Source organism: Micropterus salmoides, unplaced genomic scaffold, assembly GCF_014851395.1.
Source record: "Micropterus salmoides isolate LMB-PRFRI ecotype aquatic unplaced genomic scaffold, ASM1485139v1 Ms_hic_scaffold_4, whole genome shotgun sequence".
NCBI lineage: Eukaryota > Metazoa > Chordata > Actinopteri > Centrarchiformes > Centrarchidae > Micropterus > Micropterus salmoides.
The window spans coordinates 24615696-24634890 of record NW_024043372.1 but is presented as its reverse complement, the minus strand read 5'-3'; the positions used below and the strand labels follow the sequence as shown (position 1 = coordinate 24634890).

The 19195-nt window shown below is 41.5% G+C and overlaps 2 protein-coding genes across 4 annotated transcripts; one reads left to right on the top strand and one right to left on the bottom strand.

The window, feature by feature from the left end:
* The first annotated feature begins 689 nt into the window (after positions 1–689).
* LOC119886447 (transmembrane protein 198-like) lies at positions 690–14152 on the top strand. Of its 3 annotated transcripts, none has more exons than XM_038697195.1 (5): positions 690–1181; positions 10667–10907; positions 11207–11782; positions 12844–12921; positions 13116–14152. In XM_038697195.1, exons 2-5 carry the CDS (start codon positions 10754–10756, stop codon positions 13166–13168), a joined length of 861 nt encoding a protein of 286 aa, XP_038553123.1. In that variant the 5' UTR covers positions 690–1181; positions 10667–10753; the 3' UTR covers positions 13169–14152. The 3 variants fall into 3 exon arrangements, with proteins under 3 accessions (XP_038553123.1, XP_038553122.1, XP_038553121.1); XM_038697194.1 differs by having other exon boundaries at positions 12844–12933; XM_038697193.1 differs by having other exon boundaries at positions 693–1181; positions 12844–12992.
* Positions 14153–14452: 300 nt separating this feature from the next.
* On the bottom strand, positions 14453–18778 carry mmp19 (matrix metallopeptidase 19). Its single transcript, XM_038697192.1, has 9 exons — positions 18589–18778; positions 18354–18439; positions 18056–18186; positions 17193–17405; positions 16845–17090; positions 15946–16071; positions 15563–15727; positions 15342–15469; positions 14453–15245 (listed from the first exon to the last, which is right to left on the bottom strand). Exons 1-9 carry the CDS (start codon positions 18691–18693, stop codon positions 15015–15017), a joined length of 1431 nt encoding a protein of 476 aa, XP_038553120.1. The 5' UTR covers positions 18694–18778; the 3' UTR covers positions 14453–15014.
* Between the last annotated feature and the right edge of the window lie 417 nt (positions 18779–19195).

Here is a 19195-nt window from a genome sequence, read left to right as displayed (position 1 = left end):
CAAGAGCACCAAAAGACAACAGCAAAAATTAGTAAGTCATCTACAAATGTTACCAGTCAATAGCAATGAGTTTTAATTGTTGTTATGGTGAACCCAAGACTCCCTGGAAAGCAGTACTAATACTGAGTGGATTATACTGGCGAAATAAAGTAAATTGAATTAAATCACTCTATAGTTGTGCAGTTTAATAACTTGTTAATAAATGGATTCTGGCTTCTGCAGCACTTTCTCACAAGGTCAGAGGTCATAGGTCCTTCTGAGACATCTGAGATAAACTAAGGAGCTACAAGGACAAGAAGTGTCCTGCTGGAGTAAGAGACAACCTGGCAACCCAAAATATGTCCTAAGTGGTATAAGTGCCTTATAAACGGTTAATAAAAGAGTTATTCATTATTAATAAAGCTATTATAACTCACAAATCCTTTAAAAACGGTGGATTTACTTAATCCTTAAAATGTGTCTTCATCATCATAGCTGCTGTAAGATAGCAAGGTTTTGCTGTGACTCCTATCAGTTCATTACTATTTATTCTATATCCAGCTGAGTGTGAAAATTAACACTACCCCCCCCCCCCCCCCCCCCCCCATGTTAACGTTAATTGCGGTATATTTAGCGAGCTCATCAACGCTGCGGCCTCATCTGTCGCTGTGCCTCCTCGCCCCTCCTCTCCCCGACCAACGGTCCAACGGACGACACTGGATGGAGATAGAGAGGGGATTACCTCAGAGGGGGGGAAAAAACTTTTTCACCTTCTTTTGTTTTTTAAGTGCAGTTTACTTCGGCGGAGAGAAGGGGAGAGGGGAGGAGTGTGAGGAAGATTTTCCAGTGAGGTGGATTTGGAGTTGTTGGTGAGGAGTCACAGACGGGAACTTCACCGGTTAGTTTGTTAAACCCGGGCCAGAGTGGAAACTAGCTAAGCCCTCCTCATATCTGTGGGCAGAGCCTGTTTCGCATTTTAAAAAGATTTGCATGAGGCAGGGAACAAAATGATTGCCGTTGTTGTCGGTTTAGTTCAGCCCTTGAGTTTAAAAAGAGCCTAGGGAAAAGTTGGGAGAAAACCGGTTTTCCCTGGTACCCTGCCGCCGCTTTTGTGTGTGAATGGTGGGGTGTTTTTCCTGGTTGACAGGGCCGATTGTCAAGGAGAAGTTAGCGTTACAGCAGCCCAACACACAGGCTCATCGGTAAGTTTTTAAATCACCTTTACTAAATAAAGTGTGTGTGTGTGTGTGTGTGTGTGTGTGTGTGTGTGTTGCAGATGTCCTCATCACTGGGCTACTCTTCGTTTTAAACCCCAAGGTGTGGTTGTCTTGTAATTCTCTGCCAGTGTACATGTGGATGCAGTTAACTCCAGTTTATCCTTGTGAACAATAGCCGCACACTTCTATACAGATGATGATTGATTGAAGTTGAGAGATTCCACCTCCTGACTGATCAGTGCCAAACAGCTGGAAATGTTTGCAATAACACGTAGCAAGCCAGGCTGCTCCCATGGCTGCACAACTTTTAAAGCATTTTGCACTTGAGGCACATCATGCAACTTATTCTTCAGCCTTTGAGGACAAATACATAATGATCCAGGATAATAAAGGCTTTATTGGTGTGCACTGAACCAAAGATTTAGACCACAATCCCCCAGTACAGTGCTTTAATCAGCACACTGGCTAACAGCTCCAGGTTTTAAGTTAGTGAAGCAGGACTTGTGCTAGTGGAAGATGGTTAGTAGCTTACAGCTCTTGGTTTGTTTTTTTGTTGGATTTAAATCCAGTCATATGTTAGGTAAACAGGTTGTTCAACAATTCTTCACTCTTAACATAACTTGTGTTTCTTTGTCTTTATATTTACCCATATATGCATAAACATTTGTATATGGAAACATCCTTAATCTTGTGATGCAAACATTTAATGTTCCTTTATGGCCCACGTAGCGTGCAAGAAAGCCCTGGCCCTGCGGTTCTGCTGTGTGATCCAGGGTGGGAGTGCCTCTTGGGGTTTTGGGCAGTTTGATGACAGCCTACAGGTCCTGTCTTTACTGGGAACTACAGTCTGTAGTTACACCCCCTCAGCGCGCACCCCCCCCTACTTGACCTACTCTGTCAGCCTGCACCAGATGGTTTTGCCCCTTTGAAAAAGTAGAGAGGAAGCCCTTCCCTGCTTTGGGGGGAAAAAGAGAAGGCAGGGAAGGAAGCACGAAGAGCAGCGGTTGATGAAAGTTAGACTGCACATGTTGTTTTGCACGGTAGCTTTTAATTAGCAGTCTTTGTCATTAGAATATGCTGACTTATCTTCAACGATTAAACACGTGTAATGAAATTAAACAAACATATTGAACAGTATACTCTGACAATGTACTGAGTGTTGTTGGGGAGAGAGTGTGCCCATTAAGAGCAGCTGACCCGCACAGCAAAGCAGGAATTCCCATTTTATGAGGAGAAGCTTTAGCTTGAAGTTTGGGTTAATTACTGTGTTTGGATCCACTTTCTTCTTTAAACACAAGCAGTCTTTCCCCCCCTCTTAAAACAACAGGGCCATAGGCTAAGGTGTATTCTTCTAATTAAGGTGTTGGCTGGCTAGCCATCTCTACATCTACAGCTTCAAACGTATGTGAGATGGCAGCATTAGTTAACTTTGTGTATTGTAGTAAGTAAAAATAAAAAACACAATTCTAACTTTTTAGTTCACATTATAAAACAAATCTCTGTGTCTAAAGCTGCCATAGAGCACTTATTTGAAGTTTAGGGAATGTCTTGTTTTACTCCCCAGCTGTTGTAACAGCTGAAAAAGATGAACTTCCTTGCTTTCTGTGCTTACTTTAAAACACAATTAAGTCATTTATTCAGTAGTATTATAAAGTGTATGTTCATGAGTATTCAATAGGATCCAATGACAGAATCATTCTTAGTATACTAAGCTTCTCCTCTGTCGTTAGTTGTTGTTGGGATGTATAGAAATTATGTAAGATCATAAACACAGTTACACAAGTAATGATTTTTTAGCAGGTTATCACAGAAGTCTTCAGAATATTTTGGATAGCTCTCCAGCTCTGTGGGGCCTCGTGCTCACGCCTCCTCCATCTGTCCATATGCACTGCACATGGACAAATCTATACTCTGAGGAGTGATTCTAAGCTAGGGCTGCTCAATTACGGCAGAAATCATAATCGTGAGAATTTTGGTCAATATTGTGATTACGACTATTTAACACAAGTATTCATTGAATTAGGAAACATCATGCATTTGTTGAACTTTTTAAAATTGAATGCGTCGTTTCAAAAAATGATTATATATCATTGCAACAAAATTCCTAAATCCCACAGCTAGGCTAATTCATGCAGTGTGAAACAGTCTTAACGAGGCTGAAGCTAATGATGTTGACTAACAAGTTATATCAGTTATAAACCACGTCATCTTGGCTCAAATTGATCTAAACGCGCCACAGCCTGGCTGAGAGCGAGTTTGGGCTTTTAGGGATGGGCGAGAACCACCGCTGTAAAGGAAAGGAGGGCGCTGTGTTTATAACGCAAGACAAAACGAGAGCATCATTGCAAATCCTGGCACAATAATAGCTTTATCTCAATTACCTTGTTTTTATAATTGTTAATTGGGAGCTGAAATCATACAAAATAAAATTAGATTAATTGCACAGACCTACTCAAAGCTTATCATTATGAATAAGAGAAGTGTTGAGGAAGAGCTGTGCTGTATAATCTGTACAAGACTTATCGCTGTGGTTAATCTAGGAGGCCGCTTTGCTTTGTACCTGTAACTTTCTCCTGTTTTAGGAAAGTGCATCTGGTGTGTTCCTATTTGATACCTCAAGGAATATTTTTAAAGTAAGGGAGAAGAAATGCAGAGGAAAATTTCAGTAGTGCCAAATGCAATGCTTTATGTCTTTGTTATTTTAATGTAGTTAAAGGGCATAAATTGAATACACCTATGGTTGTAATTGTTTTCGGCATTCAGCGCAGTCGATGTCCTCACTTCCTAAATCACTCACTAGTCTTAACTGAACCAAGACCTGAAATGGCTGATGAGCAAACCTGAGTTTGTGTTAGACTCTGAGATTGAAGGATCTGGAGACTCCTGGGTGCAAGAAAAAAACCATTGTCACATGGAAACCACATAAAAACTGACACCAGTGATTTTGAAACATCCATCCATAGGCTCCTTATAGCACTTTAAACATTGGTTATAGTTGAGACATGAGAGTGGTGTTGAGTCGGCCTGAAAAATGAAGGACGCGTGATATTTTAGGCTCGTGACATCGCTGTAGGAGGTACAATTATTGTTAAATGGCTTGCTCTAAATGATAGAGCTGCAGACATACATAGGCACTGCATGGAGGTCTGAACCACTACTGCCTTCCTACAACAAACCTTTCTACAAATTATCTCAATTCAATCAGTGTCTTACTTGATTTTACTTTGGCACTCTGTCTAAGCAACCGTGTTTCTTGTACGCCACCTCCCTGTTAAAACAAATAAAAACACAGGTTTGATAAGAGCTATACTAAGATTAAATATACTGTACATTTTATCATATCCCACTGAAATTTCCCCCAGCTCGACTTCATGTGGAGGTCCGATGGATCTTGTCGGATGTTGGCGTCTTTTTCAAGGACACTTCTGCACGATGGGTGGTTACATTTAGGTTCTTTACGCCGAACTAGTGTTCATCATCAGCATATATTATCATACACAGAGCTGTACTGTCATGCTCTCACTAACATATGGACATCAGACTCCACCACACCGCCTACTAAATGCTACTCTCTACCACAAACCCAGTAGAGCGATGCGCAGCTGCCCCTCCTTGCTGCACTCACTGTACGCTCCTTCCTCTGCTGCTGGATCACAACTCCAACTTACTGCAGTACAGAGTTAACTTGGACGTTACTATGTTAATGACCATGTGTATTTCTGATTTACAGTATGTACACGCATGCGCCGTTGACATGTGACTCTTCAAAAGACTGCTCATTGTGTTTCTGATTTTCTGTCTTTTAAGGCCTCCCTATAAGTAGCTGTTGAAGTTGAAAGACCTCTATTGTTTATACTAACGTCAGGCCTGCAGGAGATTGAGCGATTATGAGGGGGAAAGAAGTTAGATACTAATAAAATATTACAAAGTTATTGTTATTGGGGTCCGTGGCCACAGGGCAAATGATTTGTGAGAATTAAAATCTTGATCTTTTTTAAATGATCTTTATTCGGAAATAGGAGACTCAGAAATCTTACAACTGCCAGTGAGATTGTGAACAGCTTGAAGTTGGGTTGGGTGAACTGAGTCAGCTTTGGGAGGCAAATAGTTTAGCATAAAATTTACAATTTTGGAAACTGTGTTCACAGATCTGTGTTAAAAGTGAAACATCTTTTTTCTTCAGATTCTTAGGTAAAGAAAGATCCACATACACAGTGCACCATGTATTGGTACATTTCTAATTGCAATGGCTTTGGTATAAGCAGCTGATGACTGGGAAAAGGCCATGTGACACCCTGGGAAGACAGCTTCACAGAAGAATAGACCTGACTATGATTATATGAATATGAATGAGTTACATCCCAGATCTGCACAGCAAAGCCCTGTCGAGGTAGTTCCTGATCACAGTTGCCCCTAAAATGGCACAATGTAATAACACAATTGTGAATGCACCAATAAAATCTGGATTAAAAAATAAAAGGTTTAGAGCCCTCACCAGCTGCAAAATTGAAATGACAGGAATGTGACTGGGGCATGTGACAGCGGAGACGCGTGGCACCGGCAGGTATTAACTTTTGGATAAAAGGTCTGCAGAAATTTGTAACATTTTTACACCTTCATGACCAGTGCATCATTATGGTTTGAAAATGGCTGCATGGAGCAGCAGAACCAGAGTATTTGGATAAGAATTACAAAACTTCTGGGCTTTCAAAGTCTGGAAAAAAGTGTAAACTGATTATCACGTGGTGCTTTGTTCATTATGCAAGTTGTTACTACAATAATACACAATAGCAAGTATTATGTAGATCAGCCTGCGAGCCATGCAGATTACAAGCCTATTATGCGAAGCTGCCTTCCCAGCTGTCTCCTTGAATGGCCAGATTACTCTTGTCCAGTCGTTCGTATTGACAATCCTAAATTTTCTGGCAGTGCAGCGTCCTACCTAGCTGCCTTGTGTTTCCTGTTCCCAGACTCTCAGTTGAAATCTAGAGAATGGTGTTGTTGAGGTGAAGTGATGTTTCAGTGCTGATGATCCAGCATTTTTTTCTTGTGTCTGCTCCGTGTCACAAACACATGGGTAAGTTCCTGCCGAAAGCTGATGCTCCACTTCCTCATCTTCCCCCCGAGCTTCCTGCTATGGAGGGAGAGGAAGCTCAGTAGTGGCCTATATGATGTCTTGCTTAATATGACTCATGGTGAAAGCAGATGTCATTGTGATGATGAGCATAACATTTATCCATGTTTATCCACTTTTATGCTTAACACAAGATGGCATTTTAATAACCCCCGCTGCGACAGTTAGCTTAATGGTTCCTGTTGTCTGGGCTCGATCAGTCTTTCAGCTGGTTGGGGTGTTCAGCTGAAGGTGGCATGATTTATGGCCCCAGCAGAGCACAGACCCCGGTGCATCTCACATTCTTGGTAGAGTCTTCCAAGTGAAGCTGTCAAACAGCCAAGCCATAACACTGCAGGTTTTCAGCTTCTCAGCTGGCCCTGGTCGTCAAGTTGGAGGAGCACTTGCAGAATCCTTGGCTGTGATTATCACACACACCCACCCTTTCATTAAACACACCCAAATTAGCTATGTGGGGAAGTTGTAGTCAGCCCTGCCTGTTTCTAAGCAGCTGAGCACTCAAATCTGCACTACTCAGCCCCCTGTATTGTTTGTTCAAGGGGAGTATACTCCTGACTTGGGCAGGTTTTTGTTTCAAGGGAAACTTAATATTCCAATAGCTCATCTGCAGCTGATGCTTACTGTGTGTTAACACACCATCCCCACCTATTGCCTCTTAAGTAAATGCAAGTGATACTTCTGGAGGTCATTATGGGTGCTTATTGTTCTAACCATTCAAGTACAAGTAAAGAAATGTGACACTTTTCGAGCCTCTAGTAGTCAAGCTAGTCCATGCTGTAAATGAAACAGTTGCTAAACTTTTGACCTGTGGTCAGTCAGTCGGTTGACCCGCCACTTTGCTCCAGATGGAAATATATCAACAATATTTGGATGGATTTTCATTGTATTTTGTGGAGTTATGGTCCCCAAATGATGAATCTTGCTGACTTTGGTGATCCTCTGACCCTTTCCTCTAGCATCATCCCTTGGTTCACATTTTTGTTTCTGAGAGAAATATTTTGGCAACTCCTTGATGGTTTGCTGTGAAATTAAGTGCGGATATTTTAGGTACTTAGAGGACAAATAACTTTATTGATCCTCTGACTTTTCTAGCAGTATCATCAGTTCTGTTCAAAACCTGAAAAGCTAATGACATTCCCATGAGCCTCAGCTTAATGGTTAGTGCTAATTAGCAAATTGTTAGCCTGCTAAGTGGCTAAACTTGGTGATGGTGTACCAGGTAAATATTACTTTTTAGCATTGTCACTGTGAGCATGACGATGTTAGCAGCTAGCTACAGTTACGTACAGCCTCTCAGAGCTGCTAGCGTGGCTGTAGACTCCCTAGTCTAGTTGACTTGTATTGGATTAGTTGCCAGGCAACTTTTGCTAGTGGAAAATTCAGCTAGGAAGCATTATCAAGGTTTTGGGGCCTCCAGTCATGAAGATAGATAGTTCTGTGTCTAGTTAGGACCCCCCCTCCCTCCATCACTCACCAGCCCCCTGAAGGCAAATACTCGGCACCCAATTTTAAGCAAACACTTGGGACCTACCAGTCTCCTTGGTGCTCTCAGCTATCTTTATGTGGTCTCCTTTTTCGTCTGCATGGTTTCCTCTGAGGGCCACTAGAGGTCACAGCATGGGCCTCAGAGTCTTTGTCTTGCCCCATAATGGCTCTATTCTCCCACAGCGGCGAGGACTTCCAAGCCTGCTAAACATAGGACGCCATTGTGACTCACGGAGGGGTAACAGGAGGCAGACGCACAGAGGCATGGGAGTGTGTATATGGGTGTGCATGAGGAGTTTAATAAATTACTGTTAAAATGGTGAAATATTAACTAGTTAACACTAAACTGGTAAACTGGAAAATAGTTGTTTTACCTAAATAAAATGTAATAGTAGCCAAATATGATACGTGGTAAAAAGAAAATAGGAAACTGGGCTGGAAACTTGTGAAACTTATGTTAGTGTTGATGAATTATTCTCATGGTTGAACTATATTAAATAAGTTGACCACAAAACAGTAATTCAAAGTCCGGGCAGGCTAGAAGCAACAGGACGTTATTGGCAAGTTTTGTTAGTGTCCAATTACAGTAATTGCTGTCAAAATAAGTTACTGTGTAGTGTGAAAACTACAGAAGAATTACATGAGTTTAAAATATTCAGTAACATACGCAGTATCTCTGGTCTCCTACAAAACTACAAAATGGTGCCGGTTTATATTAAGGTTTCACATTTCCCAAAAGGAAAAAAGGCCCACAATTGCAAACAGCAAAAGGTCACCAAGCAGGTAAATGCTTAAGAACAGAGGCAGTCACAGAAAAGCTCTACAAATGACAGGAAGCTAGCGGGTGCAGGTGTTTCATATCCAAACCAACCAGGTGGCCTTATGCTGCATTCTTGTCATACTGGACAAGGGCAGACTGGGGCAAACATTTGACTTAAGTAAACTATCTGCTGAATAATATCTGCTGAAGTTTGTTGGCTCATTTTTAAAACATACATGTCTTTTGAAAGTACACATTGACATGTTAACAGTTTCACATTGTAACGTGAAAAAAAACCCAACTCCCATATGACTGTATCAACACCAAGGCCGATCACAGTAATGAGACCAAAGAGCGGGACAAAAGCCCATAACAATGAGTTTCCTGTGTCAGTCAGTCCATTTTCTAACCTCTTATCCTGTTCAGGGATCACATGTAGTCCTCGCTTTTTGGGCATAGGGAAGCCAGTCTATCACAAACCCACACTCATATTCACCTCTACTAGAAATTTAAAGTTTAATCTGAGTGTCTACAGACGAGCAGTAGAGGTAACCCCTACAGATATGAAGAGAATATGAGACACAAAAAACCACTAACAAACATATTCAAACCCTTCTTTCTTTGAGGCGATAGTGCTAACTGCTGAGCCGCCGTGCTGCCCTGTGTGTACTTTCACATTATCCCACAAGATTTTTAAATTGGTGTGAAGATTATAGTCTTGATTGTATACAGAGATCTCTCCTGCAGGGCTCATTTTGTTAGAAAAGTTAGATTTTATTAATGCTCTGTCTCATCTATCCAGTCTACTTTTCTTGTTATAGTCAATAAGATGTCTAACGTCTTTCCTCACATTCACTATAAAGGTATTTTTTTCCCAACCTTTACTTAGGTCATCCGTTAGATCTGCAAGTCATTTAAAGTTTTGTAAGTAGAAGTAAAAACAAGTTAGTTGCATATTATTATTATATTATAACTCAAAAGTCACTTTAGTATGTGATGTTTTTATTAGATTTATATGTATAAATATAAATATATAACCTCATTACTGCTCCCACCTCATATCATTTTACATAGATAAGATGTGCCTTTATTGGTGATGACCCAGCAGCATGCGGGAATGTATTAAAAAATTAAATAAGATAAAATAGGAATAATATACAATAAATAGACCTCTTATATACTATACATATTATCTTAATTTCAACAATTTTCATGTATCCTTTTAATACACTATATAATATAACCTACAACAAACCTCTGTAGACTTGAACTGGACACACACATTTGTGGACACATTTTTCCAAAATTTTGTCTTTCAGCGAATAAATGAGACATTGCAGTTGTTGCTGATGGAAAGCAGAAAGAGAGGGAGATAGGAACTGGAGAACTGCGAGGGACTGTAGAAGAAAAGAAAACTTTCCAACGGGCTCTCATTTTTTCCGTGTAAAGTCATTGATAGGCAGGACATACAAATTACACGGCATTGTGTCTGAGAAAAGGACACAACAACTGAGGCACACTTCAGTGTTAAAGAGAGAATAGATATCAGGAAGCGAGAGCTCCAGGTGAAGAAAGAGAGGGAGCAGGTAGACGGGGCGGAAAGAGAAAGTAAATGCAGGGCCGACTGTTCCTGACCGTTGTCTCAAGTAGAAAACGTGAGTTAGCTGTAATCGGATCTCGGCTGTGGTGAGATCATGCATGAGGCCTGCCAGCAGCCTCAGAGAGAGAAGTCCACCCATGCGCCTTTTGCCCCACTGCCGTCCTCTGTGGCTCTGTACAGGCTTGAAAGTTTAAGTATCATATATATCTTTTCAAGAGTACTAGTTGGTGCGCGTTCTAGAAATGACGAGGAAGGTGGAGGTGAAATGTAAACTACTCGAAAAAATGTTGTAGAGCATTGTTTTGCAGACAATCAGATTAAAAGGTTGGCTTCATGCCATTTTAGACATGTGCATTTAGTATATAAGCTTGTTGCTGTCCACTGAAGACCATGTATCTCCAAATAAGTGATGGGTTTTTTTTGACTAGACTGAGATTGAGCCACACACTTTATTTTTTCCTAATTCATCAACACATTTTCTCCTCTTACAGTCAACAAACCTGCTCAGATGGACTTGAGATAACGCCAGCGGAAGTTCTAACCTCGTCCCAAACTTCAGCCTCCTACATTCACCCAGAATGGCAGATCCCACTGGGCTGAGCCCCGAAGGGGCCGGGGCAGGCATAGCCGAGGTCGACGCCTGTAGTTTGGAGATAGAGAGGAAGTATGATATCATCCCTGCCGTCATCTGCTCCATGTGTTGCCTGTTTGGCATCATCTACTGTTTCTTTGGTGAGGTGATCCCTGCTGGCTCACAGACCTTGACATTATACAAGCTGTAACGTACTGTTTTTGGGATGACGTAATTCACGATCAAAATGTCACTTGTAACTGTAAACTTGTGTCCACAGTGCAGCCATTAAATATATCATATCAAATCGGGTAAAACTGTACATGTTACTGATTTCCTCTGCAACCAGGTTCTATTAGTAATACTTTATATTTATAAAATGAAAAATAGTAATTGCTTATTCACTGATCTTTCCAACTCCTAACTCCTAATTCTGCATTTTATCTCCCCTGTCTTCTAGGTTACCGCTGTTTCAAGGCTGTCATGTTCCTGTCTGGTCTGATGTTTGGCTCCATCATCATCTTCTTGCTGTGCCACAAGGAGCACGTGCTGGACACCCAACTGAGCGTGGAGGCCAGCGCGGGTATCGGGCTCGGCATTGGCCTGCTGTGCGGTCTGGTCACCATGCTGGTGCGCAGCGTCGGCCTCTTCATGACCGGCCTGCTGCTGGGCTTCCTCTTGGCTCTCGCCGCCCTGCTGGTAACTCACCAGTTCTACACTCCGACCACAGTCTGGGTCCCACTGGGTGCACTTCTGGGAACAGGCATGCTGTTTGCCGTGCTGACCCTGCAGTGGCAAAAGCTCTTCACCATGCTCTCCACGGCTGTGTTCGGGGCAGCTATCATGACAGTGTGTGCCGATTTTTTTGTGGAGATGCTGGCTTTGGCCAAGTATGTGTATGAATGCTTGCGCCTCACACCTGGGCCACCTCTCTGCTGGTACAGCTGGGTCATTCTGGGCATCTGGCCCGCCCTCAGCCTCATAGGAGTGCTGGTCCAGTGGAAACTGACCGATGACAGCTTCTCACACACTGAGGGTAAGGAGGAGATATCGTGACACTTTGAGGTTGGCTGTAGGGGTGGGTAATAATTTCACTTAAGAATCCTCTTAAGCAGTGGTTCTCAAACTTTTTTTTACATCACCGACCCCAATACTGACACAAAACAGACAACAAACCCCTTTTTGTTTAGCTTTTGTCCCGGAGTCCCCCATCTGAATGCATTTTTGCTTTTAGATGTTTTATTACTGAAAGTGTTCTGCAACGGGCTTCGAGGTATGTTTGCTCCTATTTGCTGGGCATGTCTCAGGTGTTACCCAATCAGCTGTGTAAACGTTTTGCTACGTTTTGTCTGCGCTGAACTCGCCCTTGGTGACTCTCAAGTGATCACATGATTAATCGTGTGCTCAGATCAGGAACAGCCAATCAGAGATCATCTGACCATTTCCTCATTCTTGTTCAAAAAAAATCTTTACATTTTCACAGTGACCAAAAGATTATGTGATTTTGGATTTTTTTTGTGAAATCCTTAGCATCTCCACTAGCAATGAATATGTGGCATTAACACCAATCTAATAAACATACATATAGGGAAACAAAAACAAATCAGGAGATATGTTCTGCTGCTGAGAAAACATGTAATAGGGACAATTTAATACCACATAGAACATGAATTTGCATTGAAAGTGATTGCAAACAAAATTGCTTATTTTAAACCCGGATATATGAAAATAAATATAAACAAAGGAAAAAGAAAAGATGGGGTTATGTCCTAGTAAATGTTCAAATCAAGTGCAAATAAAGGTCTAAAATGATTTTATGTTGAATATAAGGTTTTATTCATCATGACCACTTAAGACACCTCCTCTGCTCTCTTAAATTTAAGAGCATTTTTAGGTCTTAAGAAATCTGATAAAAATCTTTGATTTTTACGTTTGCTAGAAAAAGTGATAGATAATGATTTATTAAGTCCAAACAGTTTGATTAATATGATCCCAGATGTTTTAAGTTTATATTTTACAAACACACAGTGACTGTGATGAGAGTGGTGATGAAGTGATGTTAAAAAGCTGCCTCTGAATCTCCCTTTCTCCTCACAGTCGTTATCAGTCGGAGACAGAAGAGAGTCCAGCTGATGCGGATTCGGGAGAAGGACGCCAAGAAGCGACAGCAGGCAGGTGGGCAGGAAGGCACGTACCGCCGTAAACCCACCCCAGTGAAACGTTACGCTGGGGATCTACTGGCACCGGTCAGTGTCACCCAACATGGCGTGTGCCGTAGATACCGATACTGATTCTGATGTCATAAAATCCTTGTCAAGTTGAGTGCACGTAAACTCATCTCTCCCATCTCCCTGTGTTGTTCTTCTCAGAGCTACCTGCAAAGTCTGCGGGACAGACAGATGGGCACAGGCACTTCCCTTAGCAGCCTGGGCACCGCCAACCACACTATGGTCGACTTGGACTATGAGACCGGGTCCACTGCACCCCTTACAGCTACAACCCCAGTCGTCAGAGTCTGAGCAAAACCATGATAAGAAGGGACTACTTAGTGCTCTCTGGTACTCCTACTGTGCCTCCCTAACGTAGAGTAGAACCAATAAACCGCTCCCCATCAGCTAAGGGTTTATTCTGCAGGATTGATCAGTCCTGGGTGATCAGTAAAAGAGAATGCTGCTTTTTGGGGTGAAGTGAGAGGAGTGAGGCTCCTGTCTGATGAAAGCTATAACCACTGCAACCACTGTGTTTCTCAGAGAAACACTTAAAAACAGATACTAACAAAGTAAAGTCCTCCATTTCCTCTCATCGTGTATTAAATACATAAACAGCAAGTACGAGCCTCAAACAGATGTATTTCTATGACAAAGCAATTTGTTTGACATTTCATGTACTATACTTAAAAAGTTAGTCATTGCCGTGAAGTGTTGTGTTATTACCCGTCGTACTGTTTAACCGTGTGGTCGTAGGATTTGTCAAAGTTTATCATTAAAATGAGATTTCATTTTGTGTATTTTTTTTTTGTTTTAGATGGAGTGTGTTGAGAGAGTAAAACAAAGTGAAGCAAAAACCGAATGATGCAAATAACAGTTAACAGTTTGTATTTTCAAAGCTCTTTGCATGAGCTTTGAACAGGATCTTTTTCAGCAGGACTCTTAATTCTGTGACATTTTGTGTTTTTAGACTGTATGCTTGTGGAGTAAACGTTTTATAACTTAATTTATATAATGAAGTATGTGGTAGTGTTGAGAAAAAAAGGACAAAAAAAACAAAGCATGTTTGTCGTTAATTTGTAGATTTTTAAATAATTACCTTGTTGTTTGAATTTTGCGGGGACAACGCACTTGTTACCTGAATCTGTACATACCTGTTGATAGAAATCTCAAAGCTAAATAAATTTGTTTGATACAAAGTTTTCGCTCATTGGTTGAATCACATTAATTGCATTGTTTGTCTCTTCAGGCTCCTAGCAACACTGGCAGAATTAGTCGCCAGATTTTTCATGGGCAAGAAAGAGGTCATAGGGAGGATTTCCTACTGGTTGGGGTTGCCATGGCGCTTCCAACGTTTTGTTTTTGTTTGTTTTTTTTGCAGACAACACAATGCAGGACAAACTGGCCTTTCATCATAGTGAACACTCAATGTATTTTTTATCCTTTTTGTGGGAATGCTGAGCCACTTTTCTGGTGACTAGAAATTACAATCAGAAAAATAAAATAAAATAAAAAATACATTGTTTAATTGTAGAAAACGTAACATTTAATTTCTTTAAAAAAAAAAATCATGACAGATTTAGGTCACATGGCGTCTCACAGAACAGTGTGATTCATGAAATAAGGAACATTTAAGAGCACTGAACATACTTAAACAAAATCTCTCAACAGAGTGCACACTCCCAAATCTCACTGAAAGTATTAAGACACATAATCCAACACATATGTTAGAGAGAAGAGCAGAAAGCCTCCCCTTGATTTCTTCCTGAGCTCATGCAAAATCTTACGTAATTTTCTCTGTCACAAAACACACGTTTGTGCTCAAGAACTCAAGTCTCACAAAATCCAGCCTGCTTCGTAGGGCGTGAGTAGATTAGTTACAATCTGATCCAGTGAAATAAAAATCCAATCCCCATACTAGCTTTTTGTTTTTAAAATGGTAGATGAGAAACCACAATCAAGCACTGCTGTTGAGGTTGCATGGTTGTCAATGCCCCTGGAGTGAAACCAGCACCCCTGCAGTAGACCTCTTGGTACCTGCTGCCCCCTGATGGTCGACCATTAGCATCGCATCCAGCGCTCCTTAGTTCCCAGTGGGTATCCTCTGTCGACTCTCAGCTGCTCATTTACGCGCCAGTACTCATTTCCCTTGAAGAAGAAGATTTTGCCATTGGTCCAAGTTAAGGCTGCATCCGGACTGGAGGGCACTCCGGAGAAGAGCACAGAGAGCGGCTTGGGGTAGAGAGTTAAGTCGGTATACTTCAGCTCATCCCACTGCCAGTGCTCTGAGCCCTACACAGGCAGACAGCACAGAGATGGGATATAAAAATTGAGGATTTCTACAAGAAGAATGATAAATATAGACGCAGTTACGTGTTTTGATCATACCTTGATAAAGACCAGCTTCTTGTTCTTCTCCAGGTACAAGGCTGCATCAATATTAGGAGGGATCCGTTTGACCTTTTTGGGGTAGCCGTAGTCCAGCATGAACATGGTATACTTCCACACTTTATTGTCTGTGACCAGAAACAGCACAAAACATTTTCCTAAGTTTCGGACTCGACAGTTGGAGAACAGACACATGACACAATATTGGACAACAACTGCACCTTTAAAAAAGTATGTCTTGTTGGTTCTTTGAGAGTGCACAGCAGCGTTCAGGTTTCCAGGGAGTTCCCTCCACAGCCTGTCAATCTTCATTGGTGTGTTGTGTCCCAGATCCGAGATCGTCCACACGTAGTCACCACTGAAAGCAAAGGTTTTCCTCCATGGACCTGGTGAAACAAACAGTAGCACATCCTGTGATTCTGCTGTTGTCCTAAACAAAAGTCTTTGTATGATGGTGCAGCAAGTATTCATTTGTTGATGCCCGTCCCCTTGCCCTCACACATACAGGAGGTGGAAAAAATAATGTAAACCTGTCTTGAAAATGGACTTGAAGTAAACAAATCACCATTGCAAAACTGTGACTGTCACAGATGATTTGATTTACCTAGCATGATGGCATCCAGTGTGGCAGTGCAGGGGTCAGGGACGTTCTCAGTGTCATGGCTGCTCTTTGTGGGAAACAGACTGTCTGAAGTTGTGGGACTGGCTAAAGTGCTGGTGATGCGTTTGCCTGTAAAAACAGGGAAGTTACAAGTTTTAGAATGAATGCATTCTTTCATTATTTTGACCTTTGCAAACGACATGAATGATCTTTCATTTTATGACTTTAAATACTCAGACTTTTACACTGATATGGGTTAATGAGATACACAAGTGAATCTAAAGACATCTAACTAGGGTGTCTCAGACCTCTCAAAAGAACAGTTGTTGATCAGCAGACATATTGATAAACATTACCTTATTTTGAAATGAGTAAAAAACAGCCCATAATACAGAATAATAATATACATTGGTTGCTGAAAGCACCAATGCAGGATTTTTGTAGCTGATACCAATATTAATATTTGAGTTATACAAATTGTAAAAAATGTTTGACCAAGATAAATATATATGAGGTATTTTAATGTTGATAAATAAATGTGATGGCATCACTGTTTATCATGGGCATATCTGTACTGCAATTCCTTGATACGTATCAATCAACATACATATATCAGTGATAGCGATATATATGAAATAAGCTAATATCGGCGCCAAGATTGATCTGTCGCAAACGGGACTGGTATCATTCCCCAGACCACTCTCTTCAGAGAACATGAAACCTCTACAGTGTTTCTCAGATGGTAATGAGATTAACAATGCATCTGTTATTATATCTGCAGTTGCATGAAGAGACCACATGAAGTGTGAGGTCTAGTCACAGGTACTGATTCATGTAAATTCACCATCAATACCAAGTTGAGAGCTCTGATGCAGTCCAGTAGGCCATCTTGATGCACTCACCGTATAACGCCTGGATGCCTCTGATATCATCTGTGTGCAGCCTGAAGTTGGCACGGTAGCCAGAGTAGACCGGAGCCATCAGAGCGCTTCTGAACTGAGAATGACCCAGGCCGAGGGCGTGGCCGATTTCATGTGCAGCTACAATACGCAGATTAGTACCATAATATGTTCCCTCAGTCCAGAACTCATCCTCATCAAAGTGGACAATGCCAGATTCTGGTGACTCAGCGTGGGCCAGTACATGACCTGCAGGTGGTACAAATGAACAGTTTTAGGGGACAGCAGGCCCAATAGTAAAAAAATTAAGTGTTTTACAGTGAAAACATACATTTAAAGAAAAATACTAACCACGGCCATCAAATGGGACAGAACAGTAGCCGTCGTTCTTATGGAAGGAGATCTTTATGTCTGCTCTGCCATAGTGGATCTCTCTGAAGGCCAAAGCAGCCACGTCACTCCAGTAGTTGAAGGCAGAGCGGATAGCCATCTTCACATTTGTCTTCTTCATGTCAGGTGTGTAGTTGTAGATGCGATAGGTCAGACTCCTCTTTCTCCAATGACCTGTAAAAGAGGAATCCAACACAACAAAACGGTCTATATCACTAAAAGTCTCACAGTTTTTTGAAAAACAGTGTGGATTTTGACCCCCCATCATTTGATGTTTTAGTGCCAGTATGAACAGGAGGAATGATTACAGCAAGAAAAAACCCTGTTTTAATCTTCACATGGGCACCTGACTATTGTTGTAAACCAGACTTGACAGACTTTTATCGATGCATGGTCTCTAACTGAGTTTTGTGATTTCTGACCTTTAAAATCTTTTCCAGCTCTCCATAAACAGTGGAAACTCAACAATGAAGACGTATTCAGTCAGTCAGTCAGCTCAGAAAAGACTTTATTTTGTAGTTCCTAGTTTCCTAGCTGTTTTGTTTATCATTGTCACATAGCAAGGATAACATCTAATGATTTTCTATTTTATAATACACTTTAAATAAGGCTCTTAACACTGCTACTAAAGTGGAACATTTCATTAGTTCCTCGAATACGGGTTAAAATGGAGAGGATGAAAGTTGCTGCTTTTAGAGATCCAACCATTTCTCCTAAGCTTTAAAGGTCTCTAAAAGACTAAAAATTGATAGAACGTGAAGACCTATCAGATATATATAGGTTGCTGATCCAGACCTTGAAATCAAGATTTTCTCCTTACGCACCCATCACTCTGTACTTGTGAAACTTCTTGTTGAAGGGGTCCTCCATGCCACAGCGCGGCTGTCTCATCACCTCCAGAGTAGCTTCGTCTAATTCTCCAGTAGTTGGCAGGTCATTCACCCTCTGGAAAACCCTGGAGACAAAACAAACACAGCACACTGATTTGGCAATGCAAGGAGGGCAGCTCACACCCTCCCCCACTGTAATAGACCCTCATACAAATCTAACATGTGCTATAACATTAACTTATTGTCATTAGCTACCTGTTTTTTCCCTTGAAAGTGCAATAGTCTATTTTACCTGAGCGCTTCAATGATCTCCTCTAGGTAATGAGGGTCCTGTGGGTCAGCGGGGTCATTCAGGTAGCCATACTGCCTCAAATAGGCCTGTGAATGCAGAGACAGACAATAGAGCTCTCATGCACTTAAAAGAACAATTATTTACTGTACACTATATATACCTGCTGTTGAAATAAGTCAAAAGCATCTTGCATGTATACACGTTTAAACAAATTACAGAGCAAACTATGTCTCACCTTTGCTTCATTTAATTCTTTCCATTGCACCACGGCACAAATTGCTCCACTGAGGTTGAGCAGCAGCAGCAGCAGCACCGTGTAGTCCATATTCAAGTTTAACATCAAGAGTTTCTGTCCCAAATATCCAGGGCCGATGTTCGGAGAAGTGCTCAGCGGAGTCCCTCCCTCAACAGACTCTGTTTGTTCTGTGAGCGCTCCAGCAGTTTTTAAACCAGCCCAGAGTATGAGTCAGCCCTGTGGCTATGATGATCCATCTCTTAAGAATGAGCATTACAAGAGCAGCCAGTTGACCTCAAGCCAACACGTCTGCTGTTAAATTGTACAGCTGTTTAGAAGAGGACGTGGAGCTCCAGAAGTGGTCGACACACTTGACTAATTTATAGGGTCAAGCTGCTGTTTAACACTCTGTCAAGAGGTAGTTCAACCTGAGCATAACTATCATGACAACACGCCCATATTATTCCTTCAGGGTCACTGCTTTTCTGTTGGTTCCCTGGTGTTAGCACAGTTCTGTATGTCCTACGTATCACAGTTTAATTATAGGCCCAACCCACAGAATGTGCACTCCATCTCCACATTCCTGTCGTCCCCACACCTTCCTGAC

Excerpts from the sequence above, each read along its gene's own strand:
- mmp19 (XM_038697192.1), bottom strand. The coding sequence starts at position 18,693 with ATGTTAAACTTGAATATGGACTACACGGTGCTGCTGCTGCTGCTGCTC. Across the intron at positions 18,440-18,588 it reads AAGAATTAAATGAAGCAAAG|GCCTATTTGAGGCAGTATGG; the intron begins GTGAGACATAGT and ends CTGCATTCACAG. Across the intron at positions 18,187-18,353 it reads GAGATCATTGAAGCGCTCAG|GGTTTTCCAGAGGGTGAATG; the intron begins GTAAAATAGACT and ends TTTTGTCTCCAG.
- LOC119886447 (XM_038697193.1), top strand. The coding sequence starts at position 10,754 with ATGGCAGATCCCACTGGGCTGAGCCCCGAAGGGGCCGGGGCAGGCATA. Across the intron at positions 11,783-12,843 it reads CAGCTTCTCACACACTGAGG|TCGTTATCAGTCGGAGACAG; the intron begins GTAAGGAGGAGA and ends TTCTCCTCACAG. Across the intron at positions 12,993-13,115 it reads CTGGGGATCTACTGGCACCG|AGCTACCTGCAAAGTCTGCG; the intron begins GTCAGTGTCACC and ends TGTTCTTCTCAG.